The sequence below is a fragment of the Orycteropus afer genome, unplaced genomic scaffold (genome assembly GCF_000298275.1).
Source record: "Orycteropus afer afer isolate SDZICR_OR568_19922 unplaced genomic scaffold, OryAfe1.0 scaffold00021, whole genome shotgun sequence".
NCBI classification, from domain to species: Eukaryota; Metazoa; Chordata; class Mammalia; order Tubulidentata; family Orycteropodidae; genus Orycteropus; species Orycteropus afer.
Genome location: NW_006921608.1, coordinates 19,646,578 through 19,662,202, shown reverse-complemented (window position 1 = coordinate 19,662,202; position 15,625 = coordinate 19,646,578). Strand labels below are relative to the sequence as shown.

At 37.3% G+C, this 15,625-nt stretch overlaps 1 protein-coding gene across 1 annotated transcript in view; it reads left to right on the top strand.

Moving 5' to 3' along the window:
- Positions 1-15,625, top strand: part of DPY19L4 (dpy-19 like 4) — an 83,156-nt gene that overhangs the window by 37,608 nt on the left and 29,923 nt on the right. The window contains exons 9-13 of the mRNA XM_007934862.2: positions 3,514-3,645; positions 3,747-3,845; positions 5,102-5,175; positions 8,878-9,036; positions 11,136-11,255. Coding sequence (XP_007933053.1) covers positions 3,514-3,645; positions 3,747-3,845; positions 5,102-5,175; positions 8,878-9,036; positions 11,136-11,255 — 584 coding nt within the window. The remainder of the gene's footprint in view (positions 1-3,513; positions 3,646-3,746; positions 3,846-5,101; positions 5,176-8,877; positions 9,037-11,135; positions 11,256-15,625) is intronic.

Genomic DNA, 15,625 nt, shown 5'->3' with positions numbered 1-15,625 from the left:
TCCGAGGAGTGGCTGGTGGGTTTGAACCGCCAGCCTTCTGGTTAGCAGTCAAATGCCTTAGGCACTATGCCACCAGAGCTCCTAGAGTATATACCTAATAATGGAATTATAAGTCAAAGGTAATGGAATTATAAGTCAGAGGATGTATAAACGTTCAATATGTGTATATATTCAATCAAACTAAGTAACATGTATTTTTCCAGAATGACTATGTCAATTTATAATCCCACCAGAGTAAAGTTTCCCTTTCTTATTTTTTTTCCCTTTATTTGCCAAACATTTACTAAGTACTTATTATTTCTTGTTTTTCTCTTTCTTTTCTTCATTTCATATATGCTGATGAGACCCAATTTTTATTTGAGAAGATAGAATTTAAACTAATATAAAGAATTGTTAACCAGGCATAAAATTGTTAACTTAGTAGTTGAAAGGATGAAAAAGAACTCGGGTATCATAGAAGTAGCAAATAGAGGAAGCAGGTCCCTCCCCTAGGGATGAAGAAATAACGGGAGAACTTTGGAGTTATTAAGACTTAGAAATGTAGAGGAGGGACCCTATGGAGCTGAAACTTGAACCTCTGAGGAAGGGCCCTGCCTTGCTTTGCTGGTGTCTCTGAATTTGAAAGAGTAGCCCTTTGGAACTGGGACACAGGCCTCTGAAGATGTAGCTTTGGTTGGCTGGTCTTGGGGTCTCAGGAACAGGAGGAGGCAGTAAAGTTGGTTCTCCATGTGTTTGCAGAAAAACTGCAGCTGGATTCAGCTGCTTCAATAGGAAGAAATTGTTTTGTCAGAGTAAAGTGCTGCAGAAGTGATACAGGAATTGCAAGCAGAGAGGAAACAACAGGAAGTAAATTCTTCCTCCAGCCTTGTAGTCTCCCTCTAGCATTCATTCCTTCTTGGCTGAGCTTAGTTGGAAAAAGCAAAAATGTAGTTCAGAGTTCCAGCCCCAGCACTTTAAGGCAGAAGATAGAATCGGGTAAGTTTGGAGCTGAGAGACAGTCATTCAAGAACTGACCCCACATGTGTAGAACCAGCACTCAAATCAAGAAATAGAACATTACCAGTACCCAGAAAACCCACAGTGCCCTTTGCTAGTCATTACTTTAGCCCCTCTTAGGGTAGCTGCTATCCTGACATCTTGACTGTTACCAGTAAAATTTCTTCTTCTTCTTCTTTTTTTTTTAAATGGTTCTGGCTTCTTAGGGGTTTCTTTCTCTTTTTACTTTTAACACTGCCTTTTAACTTTTCCCTCTAACTAATAATAACCATTTCATCTTAATGTTCCCTTTCTAAACTTAATTATCTTCATGATAGATTAGATAATTGCACTAAGTTCAGAAAAGAAATCTAAGACATATGACTTTCTTGGGAGAGCTTCGATTAGGACATTAAATTTAAATTTCTTAATGATCATTATTATATAGTAACTCGACTGAAAGCAAAAATACTTTTCTGTGCGTTTTTTACTGGGTTGTTTTTGGGGATTGCCAGTGTGAATTATGAATTTTACATGTTTTTATAATTTTGCAAATGTGTATAAAAATGGATTGTGATAATAGGGAAAGTGAAAGTCTGGACAAACCAAGTGAATTTAAACCAGAGCATGGGACTAACATATTCCTCCAGAATGATTTTTTTTTTTTTAGTTAATATTTTACTGTGCTTAAGGTGAACGTTTACCCAGCAAAGTAGTTTCCCATTTAACAATTTCTACCCAGCTTGTTTAGTGATATTGGTTGTATTTTCCTCAATGTGTCATTAGTCTTACTACATTTTGGTTATACCACTTCCAGTACTCTAGCTTCCCTGCCCCTTATCTTCTCATCTTTGCTTTAGACTAAATTTTGATCATTTGGGCTCCTGTATATGAGTTTTTAAAGAAACTCATTAGTCATGGGTAATATTCTTTATTTTATGAACAAATCTGCTATTTAGCTAAACAGTGAACTCAGAGGGCTAATTTCTGTTTAAGGTTTAAAGAGTATGTTAGGGCAATAGTCTTGGGAAGCCTTCTAGTCTCAACTAGTGCAGTAAGTCTGGACTTTTTATGAATTTGAGTTCTGTTCCACCGTTTTCTCCAATTTTTCAGGGTCTTTCCTGACTCTGATCAGAATGATTGGTAGTGGTAGCTGGGCATAATGTAGTTCTTTTGAACACAGGGTAGATGAGGCTGTGATTTGTGTAGACTGTTAGTCCTGTAGACTACTTTCCTGTGTGATGGAAACAACCTAAATGCCCATTAGCGGGGGCATGGATCAACCAATTATGGTATATACACACAATGGAATACTACACAGCATTAAAGAAGAATGATGAATCTGATAATCATCTCATAATGTGAGTTAAGTTAGAGGCCATTATGCTGAGTCAAGTTAGTTAATCAGAAAAGGACAGATACTGTATGAGACCACTGTCATAAAAATCAAGTGTTTCACACATACACACAAAAGAAATACTCTTTGATAGTTACCAAGGATAAGTGGGGAAGAGAGGATAAACTACTAGAGGGTAGACACATATTAACCTGGGTAAAGGTTAAAAAAAAAAAGAAAGAAAGAAAGAAAAAAATAAATTGGACCCCTACCTCACAACATGTGTAAAAATTAACAGGAAATGGATCATAGATCTAAATGGAAGAGCTAAAACTATAAAATTCTTTGATGGAAACATAAGAGGTAAATCTTGGCTGGGGTCAGGGCGGGGAGTTTTATTAGACAAATTCAAGTATCCAAAGTAAAAAATCTATGAAATGGGAAATTATTCTAGGCACTGGTGGTTGTTTGGTAGCATTCATGTATGTAGCATGCTTTATTTACTTAGAACATTTTATTAAAAAATAGAGAAATACTAGAAAGAAGTCTTCGTTAGCCAAGAGAACATCCCAACTCTCTAGTACTGGTTTGCCAAGTAAATACTAGTTTTTTTTTCTCTGTTTCAGTTAACACATTTGAAAACAGATGAAACTAATTCTGAAACAATGATTAAGCACTTCTATAAGACCTTGTTGTTGTTGTTGTTGTTATGTGCCGTTGAGTCGGACTCGACTCATAGCGACCCCTCCTTGGGTTTCCGTGGCAGTATCACTACAGAAGTGGATTGCCCCATCTTCCTTCCCAGGAGTGGCTGGTGGGTTTGATCTGCCAGCCTCCAGGTTAGCAGTCAAGTGCATTTGTACACAGCTTTATAAAATGAAAAACCTGAATCACAAAGAAGTTGTTTTTTAGAGTTTTTCATTATCATTAATTCATTACATAACAATTGAGAGCCAGGTACTATTGTAGGAGTCAGAGTCAATATCCCACCACCACAACAACAACATCCTAGGTACTGAGCAACAATGAACAACAACAACAGAAAAATATGGATTGAATATTTACCAGCGCACAATACTGTCTTAAATTACATTAGAGCATTTGCTTTGTAATTGTAATGAAATCTATTCTAAACAAAAGTGGTATAAAGAGATACAATAAAATTTCGTTTATTCCCATTCACTTTATTTTTTTCCCAATAGGTTCATGAAGTTTATAAAATCTATATATTTTCTCTGTTTCTGGGATATTTGCTGCAGTTTGAGAATTCAGCTTTATTGGTGTCTCCTTTATTGAGTTTAGTAGCAGCCTTAATGCTTGCTAAGTGCCTTCAGGTAATTAGAATTGCCTTTTTATCATTCTTGTGATTAATTTTTAAATTTCTGACTTTTTTATACCTCATTTCTTTGTTCTTGTATTTTTTCTTCCCCCACAGCTGAATGTGAAGAAAGGAACTTTTGTAGCTAGAATGATGAAAGTGATCAATTTTTACTTGGTGTGTACTCTGACAGTGACATTCAATATTTTAATGAAGGTAAATAACTGTCTGAGGTTCATATAATAGAGCAAATTGGATAATAAAATATACTGGACTAAATTTTTGTGAGAATAATGAATGAGATAGCAAGGTAACAAACTTGTACAGTATAGTTTTGAGCTGAACAATGATCATACCTAGCATATTGGATGAGAATGTAGGATGTTGAGTCTTTCCTTAGTACTTTTTTCCCCCCAAGAAATACATTTTATTTTTCATTTAATTTTTCATCATTGCTCAATTAACATTAAACAGAATTTGGTGTAAATTATTAAGGTGTGAACAATGGTATTCAGAAGAGTAAGTAAATTACTTAAGGTGAAATAAAAGTGATTACAAAAACGGCAAGGAGGCCACATGTTCTGACCTCCTCTACTCCCACAAGAGGAAGACAGAATCACCATCAATAGCCTAAGGCCTACTATTCCTGTGAGGCCAGACATGCTGCCTCCCACCAGCCCTTTCTCCAACCGTTCCTCCCAAAGCACCCACCACCTCTCTCCTGGGTTTGATAATTCGCTGCAGTGGCCACACAGAACTCACAGATTATGAGGTTTATTAGGGAAGCACCAGACTACAATTCAAGTTCAGGAAAAACGCTCAGTCTCTCTCCTAGCCCACTGCCGCTCAGGCAAGTCTCTCACAGTCTCTCCCCCAGCAGTGCATGTCCCTCAGTGTCATACTCAGCAATGCGTGTCTCTTGTGTCTCTTTCCCAGCAGCACGTGTCCCTTTCAGTAGCGCGTGTCTCTTTCGACAGCACGTCTTCCTCAACCAGCAGTCAGAGAGAGTTCTGCCTCTAGGAGGCCTCCTTTTGAGCTTGGCAGAATGGCCAAACTAGCCAATCATAGCATCAGAACTCTAAGCACCTGAGAGAGAACCTCCCATAACATTGCGTTGTGTCATGCCCAACAGAAAAGCCCAGGTGGATAACATTTACAATCAGGAGCTCCTCAGTTGCTCATTCCACCACTGAATTTACAATGACTTATGGGTAGAAAAGCCATACTAAGTAATTTACTGCACTGCAGTGATATTTTCTTATTACCCCATTATTGTGTTATGCTTAAGTAAAAGGTAAAGTGATTGACTTATATGAATAAATCTCTGTGCTTCATAGTCACATCATGTATTATTTAATTCATATTTTTGTTTTGTAATTTTGCTATGTTTTCTGTACCTCATATTGGGTAAAGGCTTGTTGCTTTAAGCATAGTTAATAGTTCTTTGTTTAACTAGCTTTTTTCTCCTTCAGATGTTTGTCCCACACAAAGAAAATGGGCACATGCTGAAATTCCTTGAAGTAAAATTTGGACTAAATATGACTAAGTAAGTTTTAGAATGTGTAACTAACTATATTCCTTAGAAATAAAGAATTACAATATTAAGGGGAGGGAATATATACCTGACTTTATTGTTGTTGTTAGGTGCCATTGAGTCAATTTTCAATTCATAGCAACTCCATGTGACAGAATAGAACTGCCCTATAGGGTTTTCTAGGCTTTAATGTTATGGGAGCAGATTGCCAAGTTTTTCTTCGTTAGCAGCAGAGTGTTTAACATTGCACCACCAGGGCTTCTTTCTAACTATGTACCACTTAGAAAAGGAATAATTTAGGATATTAAAATATCTGGAAGAGATACGACACTGATATTTTTTCTCAGTTTAAAAAATATCTCGTGTAAGTCTTTTATAAGTTAGATATATTTAAATCTCAGTAGCATTACAGTGTTTAAATTCAGGATTGACTTGATGGCAGTAGGTTTGGTTTGATTTGGTTTTCTCCCTTGATAAGAAACAATGATGTAACCTAAGGTCAGGGCAGATACAGATTTAAAATGAATAAAAAGCCAATGTAATATTAGCCACTACATTAGCAGTATGCTTAAAAAGGGGAACAGACAGTAAGGTATGTATTTTATAGCAAAGAATCTCACCGTGGAGATTGGACCAGGAGCTGCCATTTTTTAATTCAAGAATAATGTGCCTTTTTTCTTGTTGTTAAATAGTGTTTTGTTTTTTTTTTTAAATCTAAAATGAACTAAGTGATTTTATATACTGACAGAGCCTACTTGCATAACAGAAGATACATATTTGCCTGTAGTTCTTGTGATACATCTTAGAACCTTATTACTATTTGCTATGATTATATGTGTTGGTAAATATTGTGCATGGAATTTCTATATTGTGATATATCACAGTTCAAGTGTTTGGCATGTTTAGACACTGGAGAATTCTTCTGAAGTATAAATCATTCGTGTATATCTATTAAAATACACAGTGTCTTTAAAAGACCATGTGCTCCATTAGAGTATGGACTATGCCTTTTTCAGACATATATATAGGCCTGACATATAGATGATAATCAATAAAATTGTATGAGTGGATAAACAAATACATGAGTGAATGGAAGGCAGAATGCTTTTGTGAACAGAATTAAGGCTTAGGAATCTAAAAATGGTATGGTAGAGGCATCTAACCTTCTCTAACTTTATGAGAGGGAAGGAGATTCCTTATCAGCATCAATAACCCAAGGCTGATTGCTTTGAAGCAGAGGTCAAACATGCCTCCATTCTCTAACCTTTTTACCATGTCTGACATGAACTGTCCTTCCCATGGTACTCTTTAGATAATTCCTTGTAGACAATACTCACACACCATACTCACAGTAATGGGGTTTATTAGAGGAGTAACAGGTTACAGTTAAGGTTCAGGAATACTTAGGATACAGTTCTTGGATCAGGACAGACTCTTCTCAGCTATGCCTGCAGGTAGATCTCTCTCTGGCCCTGGACCCCTGGGCCTGGCCCCTGTCCTGTTCTGGCAAGTGTTACCAAGCTCTTTTAACACTACTGAGAAATGCCCAGAGGCACTTCACTCCACCAGTGAGCCACCTCCTGAATGTGCTCAGCTCTCTAACTCTGGGTGGTGAGCCCAGCTCTGCTGCCAAGTGCCCAGAAGAGCTCTACTGTGCCAACAAGCCTCCTGGCTGAAGGCCCTCAGACACTGGATTGGCACACCTCCACAGTTTGCTGCTTGCCTTCTGGTTCTTCTTCCTTTGATGCCACTGTTGCTCACACCATCTCGGGTTTTACAGTTCTCTCTCTCTCTCTCTCTGTCTTCTGGGTCTAGGAGGCTCCCAGTGCTGGTCCCCCAAATCCAAAGGATGTACTCCCTTCCTAGCTTTTCTTGGTAGTGGTGTGGTCCTTTTCCTCCACACCCCCTATGCTCTGGGATTGGATTTCTTTTAAACCTAGCGTGGTGGAAAAACGGATCTATCCCTTTATTAGGATTCCATACACCTCATTTGCATATTCCTACCCCAACAAGTGTGCTGTGTACCTTATTTACATTATTAGAAAACTGCCCAATCCCCCTTGACAAGTGCCTTATTTGCACAAGTCCCAATCAGTCATTTAGTGGGAGTTACAAAGATTTTGGCTAGAAAGGCCATATTAAGTAATTGACTGCACTTCAGAATCAAATCCTAATTCTAGTGCCAGTTCAAGCACTAACTCCCTTTGTTATCATATGTAAATTATATACCATTTCTGATGCAAGAATTAAATAGGATTAATAATGCCTCTTTTGCATGGTAGGTTATATACTCCTCAGATGTTTACCCATAAAGCAGGGACTGTGTCTATGTTGGGCACCCTTATGTCCCCAGTACTTAGAATAAAGCCCAACACATGCTCAGTAAACATTTAATGAATGGATAAATGAATAACTCTTACTACATTAAATGTCTTTTACTTAGCTTTTGCTTCTAATAGACTGAAAGTTGCTGAAGGCCGAAACTGTGTTTTGTTTATCTCTGTTTCCGTAGAGCCTAGTACAATGCTTGCTAGTTGTAGATCTTAATAAATGGCTATTACTGCTGCTATTACAACTTATGTAAAGATTGTAGCCATGGAAACCCTATGGGGCAGTTTTCTGTTATATAGGGTCACTAAGAGTCAGAATCAACTTGACAGCACACAAAAACACTTCCACAGCTAGTACTACTGTTACTACTATATTGTTTTAAGTGCTGTTTTTATTGATGTGTAAAGTGAACTAGTTTTAGTCGTAAGGGTTTATTCCCAGATTTTTCTATTTAAATAAATATTCAGGAAAGCACTTCTGAACTAAACAGAAAAAAAACAAACTCATTGCCCTCAAGTCATTTCTGACTCATAGCAACCCTCCTTGGGTTTCTGAGGCAATAGATTGCCCAGTCATCCTTCTGAGGAGTGGCTGGTGAGTTTGAACCGCTATCCTTCTGGTTAGCAGTCACATGCGTTAGGCATTAGCCACCAGGGCTCCCATATGTGAAGTAGGATATCTTTTATGTCTGTAAAAAACTTTTAAAAACAAAGGCATTGAATAAGATGTAATAAATTTTAAGTATTATTAAAACATAGATTGTAGAGAGTGAAAGTCCCTTAAAATTTCACTCCTTATTGCTTAGGAAGGTTGGGCAATCTACTTCCGTAGTGATACTGCCTCAGCAACCCAAGGTAGGGCCGCTGTGAGTCGGGGCCGACTCCACAGCACGTAACAACAACAACAACATTGCTTAATTAATTTTGTTTTATTCATTTGTTCGCTCCTTTTTCCTTTGAAATCTGGTGTCTGTTTTGTACTTAATCTCTTTTGAGATTGGCTATATTGCAACTCTTGAGAACCACATAGACAGTTCCTAGTGCTGTCTAGTGAATCCATCTCCTGGCGACCCAGTAGAGACTGGACACCTGAATTTTCTGTTGTCTTCCTTAAAACTGTACTGGGCTTTAGAGATGGTTACATTACCTGGTAATAAAAAGAAGTAGTTTTACATTTATTAGGGCAGTTTGTGAAATATGTGCTTTGTTGTAGAAGATAATTAATATCTTTATTTATGAAGTGAAGGACCTTACTGTTACCTTGTAAGCAAATGGATTTAGAGAAACATGTTTTGTTTTAGTTTTTACTGAGATAAAAAGTACTTTTATGTTCACTAGTTTAAAACACTTAGGATTTTAATATCATGTTTTTTGTCCTCTATAGGAATTTTACAATGAATTGGCTCCTTTGTCAAGAATCTTTGCAGGCACCATCTCAAGATTTTTTTTTGCGATTGACACAGTCATCTTTATTACCTTTCTATATTTTAGTGTTAATTATTTGTTTTCTTTCTGTGATACAAGTTGTTTTTAGAAGAATTAAGTAAGTACCTATGAGAATCAGTCACGTTACTAATACATTATAAAAACATGCAAAATGCTTATTTTTAATATCCTTCCTATATTTTTGTGTGCTGTTCTCTTCATTGGTATATAAAATATCATTGTAAGTTAACCAGGTAAAATGAGCTCCTGAGTGTTACAAATGGTTCACAATTGACTACTACCTGAAAGGTTGGTGGTTTGAATCTACTTAGAGGCACCTCAGAACATAGGCCTGGTGTTCTGCTTCTGAAAGGTCAGAGCCTTGAAAAACCCTTTGGATCAGTTCTCTGCTTACAAGCCACCAGAGTCAGAATCAGCTTGATGGCAACTAGCAGCAATATCAACAGATCAGATAAAATTCAAGTTTGTTTTATGCCCAGACTTATATAGGCGTGATAGTTAACTAATAAGTTAAAATTTTACAAGTAGGTTTACTAATTTACTCAATTTTTGACTCAAGAGTAATTTTTTCCATTACACTTAAATGATGCTAATAGTACAGATGATTTTTAAATGATAAATTTTGACTGTTCTTAATTATTTTTATTGTATTTGAAAGGCACACACACACACACACACAAACACTCACTCACTGCTGTTGAATCAATGGTGACTCATAGCGACTTCTCCTTGGGTTTCTGAGTCACTATCACTATGGAAGTAGTGATACAGTCTTCCTTCTGAGGAGTGGCTTGTGGGTTAGAACCGCCAGCCTTCTGGTTAGCAGTCAGATGCCTTCGGCATTACGCCACCAGAGCTCCCATTTGAAAGGCAATTTGTGTAATATGATTTTGAGAATTTACTTATTCAAATTATGATTTAACCATATTGATTTAGCAACTGTTAGTTGAGGGCTAATTGATCTCAGTAAAGGAAACCTAAAGATGTCCTTTTTGTTATATTTTCTGAACTTTCCTATTAGTGTTCACAAAGTCAGTTGTCTTTAGGTTCTGAAAGCCATTTACAAAGACTTGGAGATACGTAATTTAGGTATTTGACTAACAGAATATATTTTCAGATTTTAAGAACTGTCTTAAAATTTGTTATCTAGTACTGCTATAATAAAAATAACACAAATGGGTGGCTTTAACAAACACATTTACTTATTTTTTATTATTTTTGCAGAATTCCCACCCCTCCCCTCCAAACACATGTACTTTCTCACAGTTAGGAGACTAGAAATCTGAATTTTGAGTACTGGGTCTGTGGAAAGGCTCTCTCTCTGTGTCCTCTACGGGAAGGTCCTTCCTTTTCAGCTTCTGTTGCCTGGTTCCTTGGTGATCTTCATTTGGCATGGCATCTACCATATTTTTATGCAAATAACACCCCCATTCTACATTTTTTTTTTTGCCTAAGGTGCCTTCTTGCCCTCCCTACTGTGTATTATTATAAGTGTGCTATGCTAATTTTTTTTACATGGTGCTGCAAAATTAAATGAGCATAGTGTGCTAACAGAAACAGCTGGTTGGGAATGCAGTTGGAGAAAAAAATAGAACATGCATATTATTTATGTAAAAATATATCGTTTCTCATCTCTGCTGGCTTGCTTACTTAATCTGCTCTTTTATATCTCAAAAGAGATTGACTTAAAACACACGTTACACTAATACTGCCTTGTTAACATAACAAAGGGAGCTCTGGTAGCATAGTGGCTAAGACACTTGCCTGCTAACCAGACGGCTGGCGGTTCAAACCCACCAGCCACTCCTCGGAAGGAAGGTCGGGCAAGCCTATCCGTAGTGATACTGCCTCGGAAACCCAAGGAGGGGTCGCTATGAGTCGGGCCGACTTGATGGCACATAACAACAACAACAACAACATAACAAAAAACATTCCCAGATGGGATTATAACTACAGGTATTTGTCGTGCCATCAAGTCATCTACAACAGAATAAAACATTGACTGCTCCTTTGCCATCCTCACAAATGCTGTTATGTTGTGTGGGGGTTAGGATTTACAACACATATTTTTGGAAGGCAGAATTCAGTCCATAAGAAGAAATGTCTGTATTTCTTTTCATGAAGAAATTAAAATTTTAAATATGACCTCAAAGATGATAAGCAATTTATTTTTGATTTTTTATTTCCTTTCTGTAGTGGCAAGTCAGTGAAAGAAGCTGTTACTCTCCAAGATGGACAAATTGGGGGAAGGCCAGAAATAATTTATCATGTAATTCACACTATTTTATTGGGTTCTCTTGCAATGGTTATAGAAGGGTAAGTGTACTTTATTTGATCTATATGTTTTTATAAAGAACTGTCTTTCTAGAAAGGAACCCTGGTGGTGCAGTGGTTAAGCATTCAGCTGCTGAAAGGTCAGCTGTTCAAACCCACAGCTGCTCCAGGGGAGAAGGATGTGTCAATTGGTTTCTGTAAAGAAACCTTGGAAACCCTGTGGGGCAGTTCTACTCTGTCATATAGGTTCTCTATGGGTCAAAAATTAGACTCGTCAGCAGTGGCTTTGGTCTTTTTGGTTTTATCCTTTCTAATGATGATAAGTGGATTCTCAGGAATACAGTTATAAAACTTTATAAAAGCTCAAAACCTACAGTCTTTCTTAATCTTACTAGAGTTTAAAAAGAAAATGTTCATAGTATAAAAAGATATAGTACAGTTATCTGACATTTATTTATTCATTCAAAAACTATTGAATGCCTTCGAAGGCCAGTCATTATGCTAGATGCTGGATGTATACTGGGGAGCAGAACTGCCTAGTGCTTAACTTTATGTAATTTAAAATCTGATGGAGATGACAGATGTTAATAACACAAGAGTAAAATTATAACTTTGATAAGTGGAGAAGGAATTGGTTCTGTCAGAAGACAAAAACAGATTTGACTTGAAGAGATCAGAAAGGTGCTCCAAGAAAAAGTGCTCGAGAGAGTAGGAGTGAACTAAGTAAACAAAAGAAGAGTACTTAGAAAAGTTACATACTCAGAGTTTTTTTCCTTCAGTTCTAGCTTGAGAAATGCTGATGTATTCTTGCCTTTTGGTTTTCTAATTCCAGGTCTTTGCACATTTCATTATAATACATTACTTTCTCTTTTCAAGCTGCCCTTTGAAATCTTCTGTTCACCTATTTTTCGTCATTTTTTCCATTTGCTTTAGCTACTCTCCATTTAGGAGCAAGTTTCAGTGTCTCTTTAAATACCCATTTTGGTCTTTTCTTCCTTTCCTGTCTTTTAAATGACCTTTAACATTCTTCTTGTATGACGTCGTTGATGTCATCCCACAATTCTTGTCATCTTCAGTTATTAGTGTTTAGTATGTCAAATCCCTTCTTGTGATGGTCTCTAAATTCAAGTGCTATATACTCAAGGTCAAATTTTGGCACTTATGGACTTGTTTTAATTTTCTTCAAATTAAATTTGAACTTGCATATGAGCAGTTCATAGTCTGTTCCACAATTGGCCCTTGGTTTTGTTCTGAGTGATGATACTGAGCATGTCCATCTTCTCTTTCCACAGATATAGTTGACTTGACTCCTGTGTATTCCATCCTGAAATCTATGTAGATAGTTGTTGTTTATGTTGTTGAAAAAAAGGTATTTGCAGTGAATAAGTCTTTGGTCTTGTAAGATTCTATCATGCAATCTCTGGTGTCATTTCTGTCATGAAGCCCATATTTCCCAACTACTGATCCTTCTTTTTTCCACCTTTTATATTCCAGTCCCTAGTACTCATCCAAGCATCTTGATTACATGTTTGATTAGTTTCACACTGCAGAAGTTGGTAAAAGTCTTTAATTTCTTCATCTTTGATGTTAGTGGTTGGTGTGAAATTTGAATAATATTCATATTAAATGGTGTTCATTTTAGGTATATGGATATTATCCTGTCACTGACAACATTGTATTTCAGAATACAATGAAATATTCTTTTTGAGGATGAATGTCATGCTGTACCTCTTCAATTTTGTCCTTCCTGGTGTGGTAGAGCATATGCTTTTTTTTTTTTTTTTTAATTGTGATTTAGGTGAAAGTTTAAAGAGCAAATTCACTTTCCATACAACAGTTCACACACACGTTGTCTCATGACATTGACTACAATTTACCCTAATGCAACAGCTCCCTTCCCACTTCCTCCCCATAGTTACCTCTTACCTGTGTCCATCCCTCCATGCACTTCTGCCCCATGAACTGACTCCCTGTGCATAAACAGTCCCTCTTTCTCCCATAATTGTTCTCTCCAAGGAGTGTATCTACTTCAGGTACATGTTTTGTTTGGCTAGAAGCCACAGGTGTGGGTTCAATTCCAGACCTGAAGGGTAGCTAGGGACCGTAGTCGCAGTGGTTCCACCGGGCTTTATCAGACCAGCAAACCTAGTCCTCTTTTTTTTCTTTCCCCCCAAATGATTTTTTTTTTTTTTTTATATGTGATTTGGGTGAAGGTTTACAAAGCAAATTAACTTTCCATAAAGCAGTTCACATATACTTTGTCTCATGACATTGGCCATCCCCAAATGATTTTCAGTATTGTTCCACACTGTTTTCCCTCTCTATCCAGGATCTCCTACATAGATCCCCCTCCGAGTGGTTGACAGTGGTACCCGGGCACCATCTAGTTCTTCTGGTCTCATAGTCCTATAGGCTGAGGATCACATGGTGTACCAGTTGTGAGGACTAATTGTTTCCCTGGATCCTTGGTTTTCTTCATTTGTCTTTGCTCTGGACGAGGAGAGACCCATTGTTACATCTAGATGGCTGCCTGCAAGCTTTAAGATCCCAGTCGCTACTTGTCAAAGTAGGAGGTAGAACAATGTTTTGTGTGGTATGTTATGTCAATTGAGCTTGATGTCCCCTGTGACTATGGTCTTGAACCTACAGGTTCAACTACTCACTCCTTCTGAGTAGCTGGCTGTGACCAACATTCTTCTAGAACATACAAATACACTTGCAGAGCCATTGTCTGCCAACCCTATACATGGTCTTGAGTACACTCCCTGCTGCTTAGACATACCTAATCGTTCAGCCTGTCCACCCATCTATCCACCCGTATACCCGTGTTTGCCTTCACTGACAGCACAGTACTGTATGTGCGAAAGGGTTCATCTTTGTTATCTGCACCTCCCATGTACCTCTCTCTGTCTTCCTTGTCCTCAATGCCACCTTGTTGATCACTCACATTTGGTACATTGCCCTTCTCTTCACCCACATCAATACTTATCTCTACCTATTTAACAGTGATCCCTACCCTACCCTCCCACCCCTGGTAACCAACAAAGAAAATTTTCTTTCATATATAAACTGTTCCTTGACTTTTACAATAAAGGACTAATACAATATTTATCCTTCTGTGATTGACTTATTTCACTCAACATAATGTCCTCTGAGTTCTTCCATGTTATGCGATGTTTTGCAGATTCTACATTATTCTTTAGCGTTGCATAATATTCCATTGTGTGTATGTACTACAGTTTGGTTATCCATTCCTCAGTTGATGTTCACCTATGTTGTTTCCATCTTTTGGCTTTTGTAAATAGTGCTGTGATGAACATGGGTGTGCATATGTCTGTTCTTGTCATGGCTTTCCCTTCTTTAGGATATATACCTAGTAATGGAATGGCTGGATCAAATGGTATTTCTATTTCCAACTTTTTAAGGAATTGTCATACTGCTTTCCACAGTGGTTGTACCATTTTACAGTCCCACCAGCAGTGTATGAGAGTCCTAATCTCTCCGCATTCTTGCCAGCATTTGTTATTTTCTGTCTTGTTGAATTTTGCTGTTGATGCTGGGAGAAGATGGTATCTCATTGTTGTTCTGATTTGCATCTCTCTAATGGCTAATGATTGTGAGCATTTCTTCATATGTTTGTTGGCCCCTGAATACCCTCCTTGGTGAACTGTCTATTCATATCTTCTGCCCACTTTTTAATTGGATTATTTGTCTTTTTGTTATTGAGGTGTTGGTGTTTTCTATAAATTGTAGAAATAAGTCCCTTGTCAGATATGTCATTGCCAAATATTCTTTCCCAATCTGTAGGTTCTCTTTTGACTCTTTTGGAGAAGTCTCTGGTAGCACATAAAAATTTAATTTTTAGAAGGTCCTATTCATCTAGTTTCTCTTCTGCTGTTTGTGTATTTTGGGTTATGCTTGATAGTCTGTTTATGCCATATATTAGGGCCCCTAAATTTGCCTCTGGTTTTTCCTTGAGGAACTTTATAGTTTTAGGTTTCACATTTAAGTCTTTGATCCATCTGGAGTTAGTTTTTGTGTATTATGTGAGGTACAGATCTTGTTTCATTTTTCTGCAAATGGATATTCCAATTTTGCCAGCACCATTTATTAAACAAACATTCTCTTCCCCATTTAATGGATTTTGGCCCTTTGTCAAAGATCAGCTGACCATAGGTTGATGGATCTATTTCTGGGTTCTCACTTCTATTCCTTTGGTCTATGTGTCTGTCCTTGTACTAATACTGAGCATATGATCGTTTGATTAAAAATGGCAACACCAGTCCATTTTAGCTTACTTATTCCTAGGATATCTATCTTTAAGTGTTCCATTTCATTTTTGACAACTTCCAATTTTTCTAGATTGATGCTTCATTCCATGTTCCCACTATTAATGGATGCTTATAGCTGTT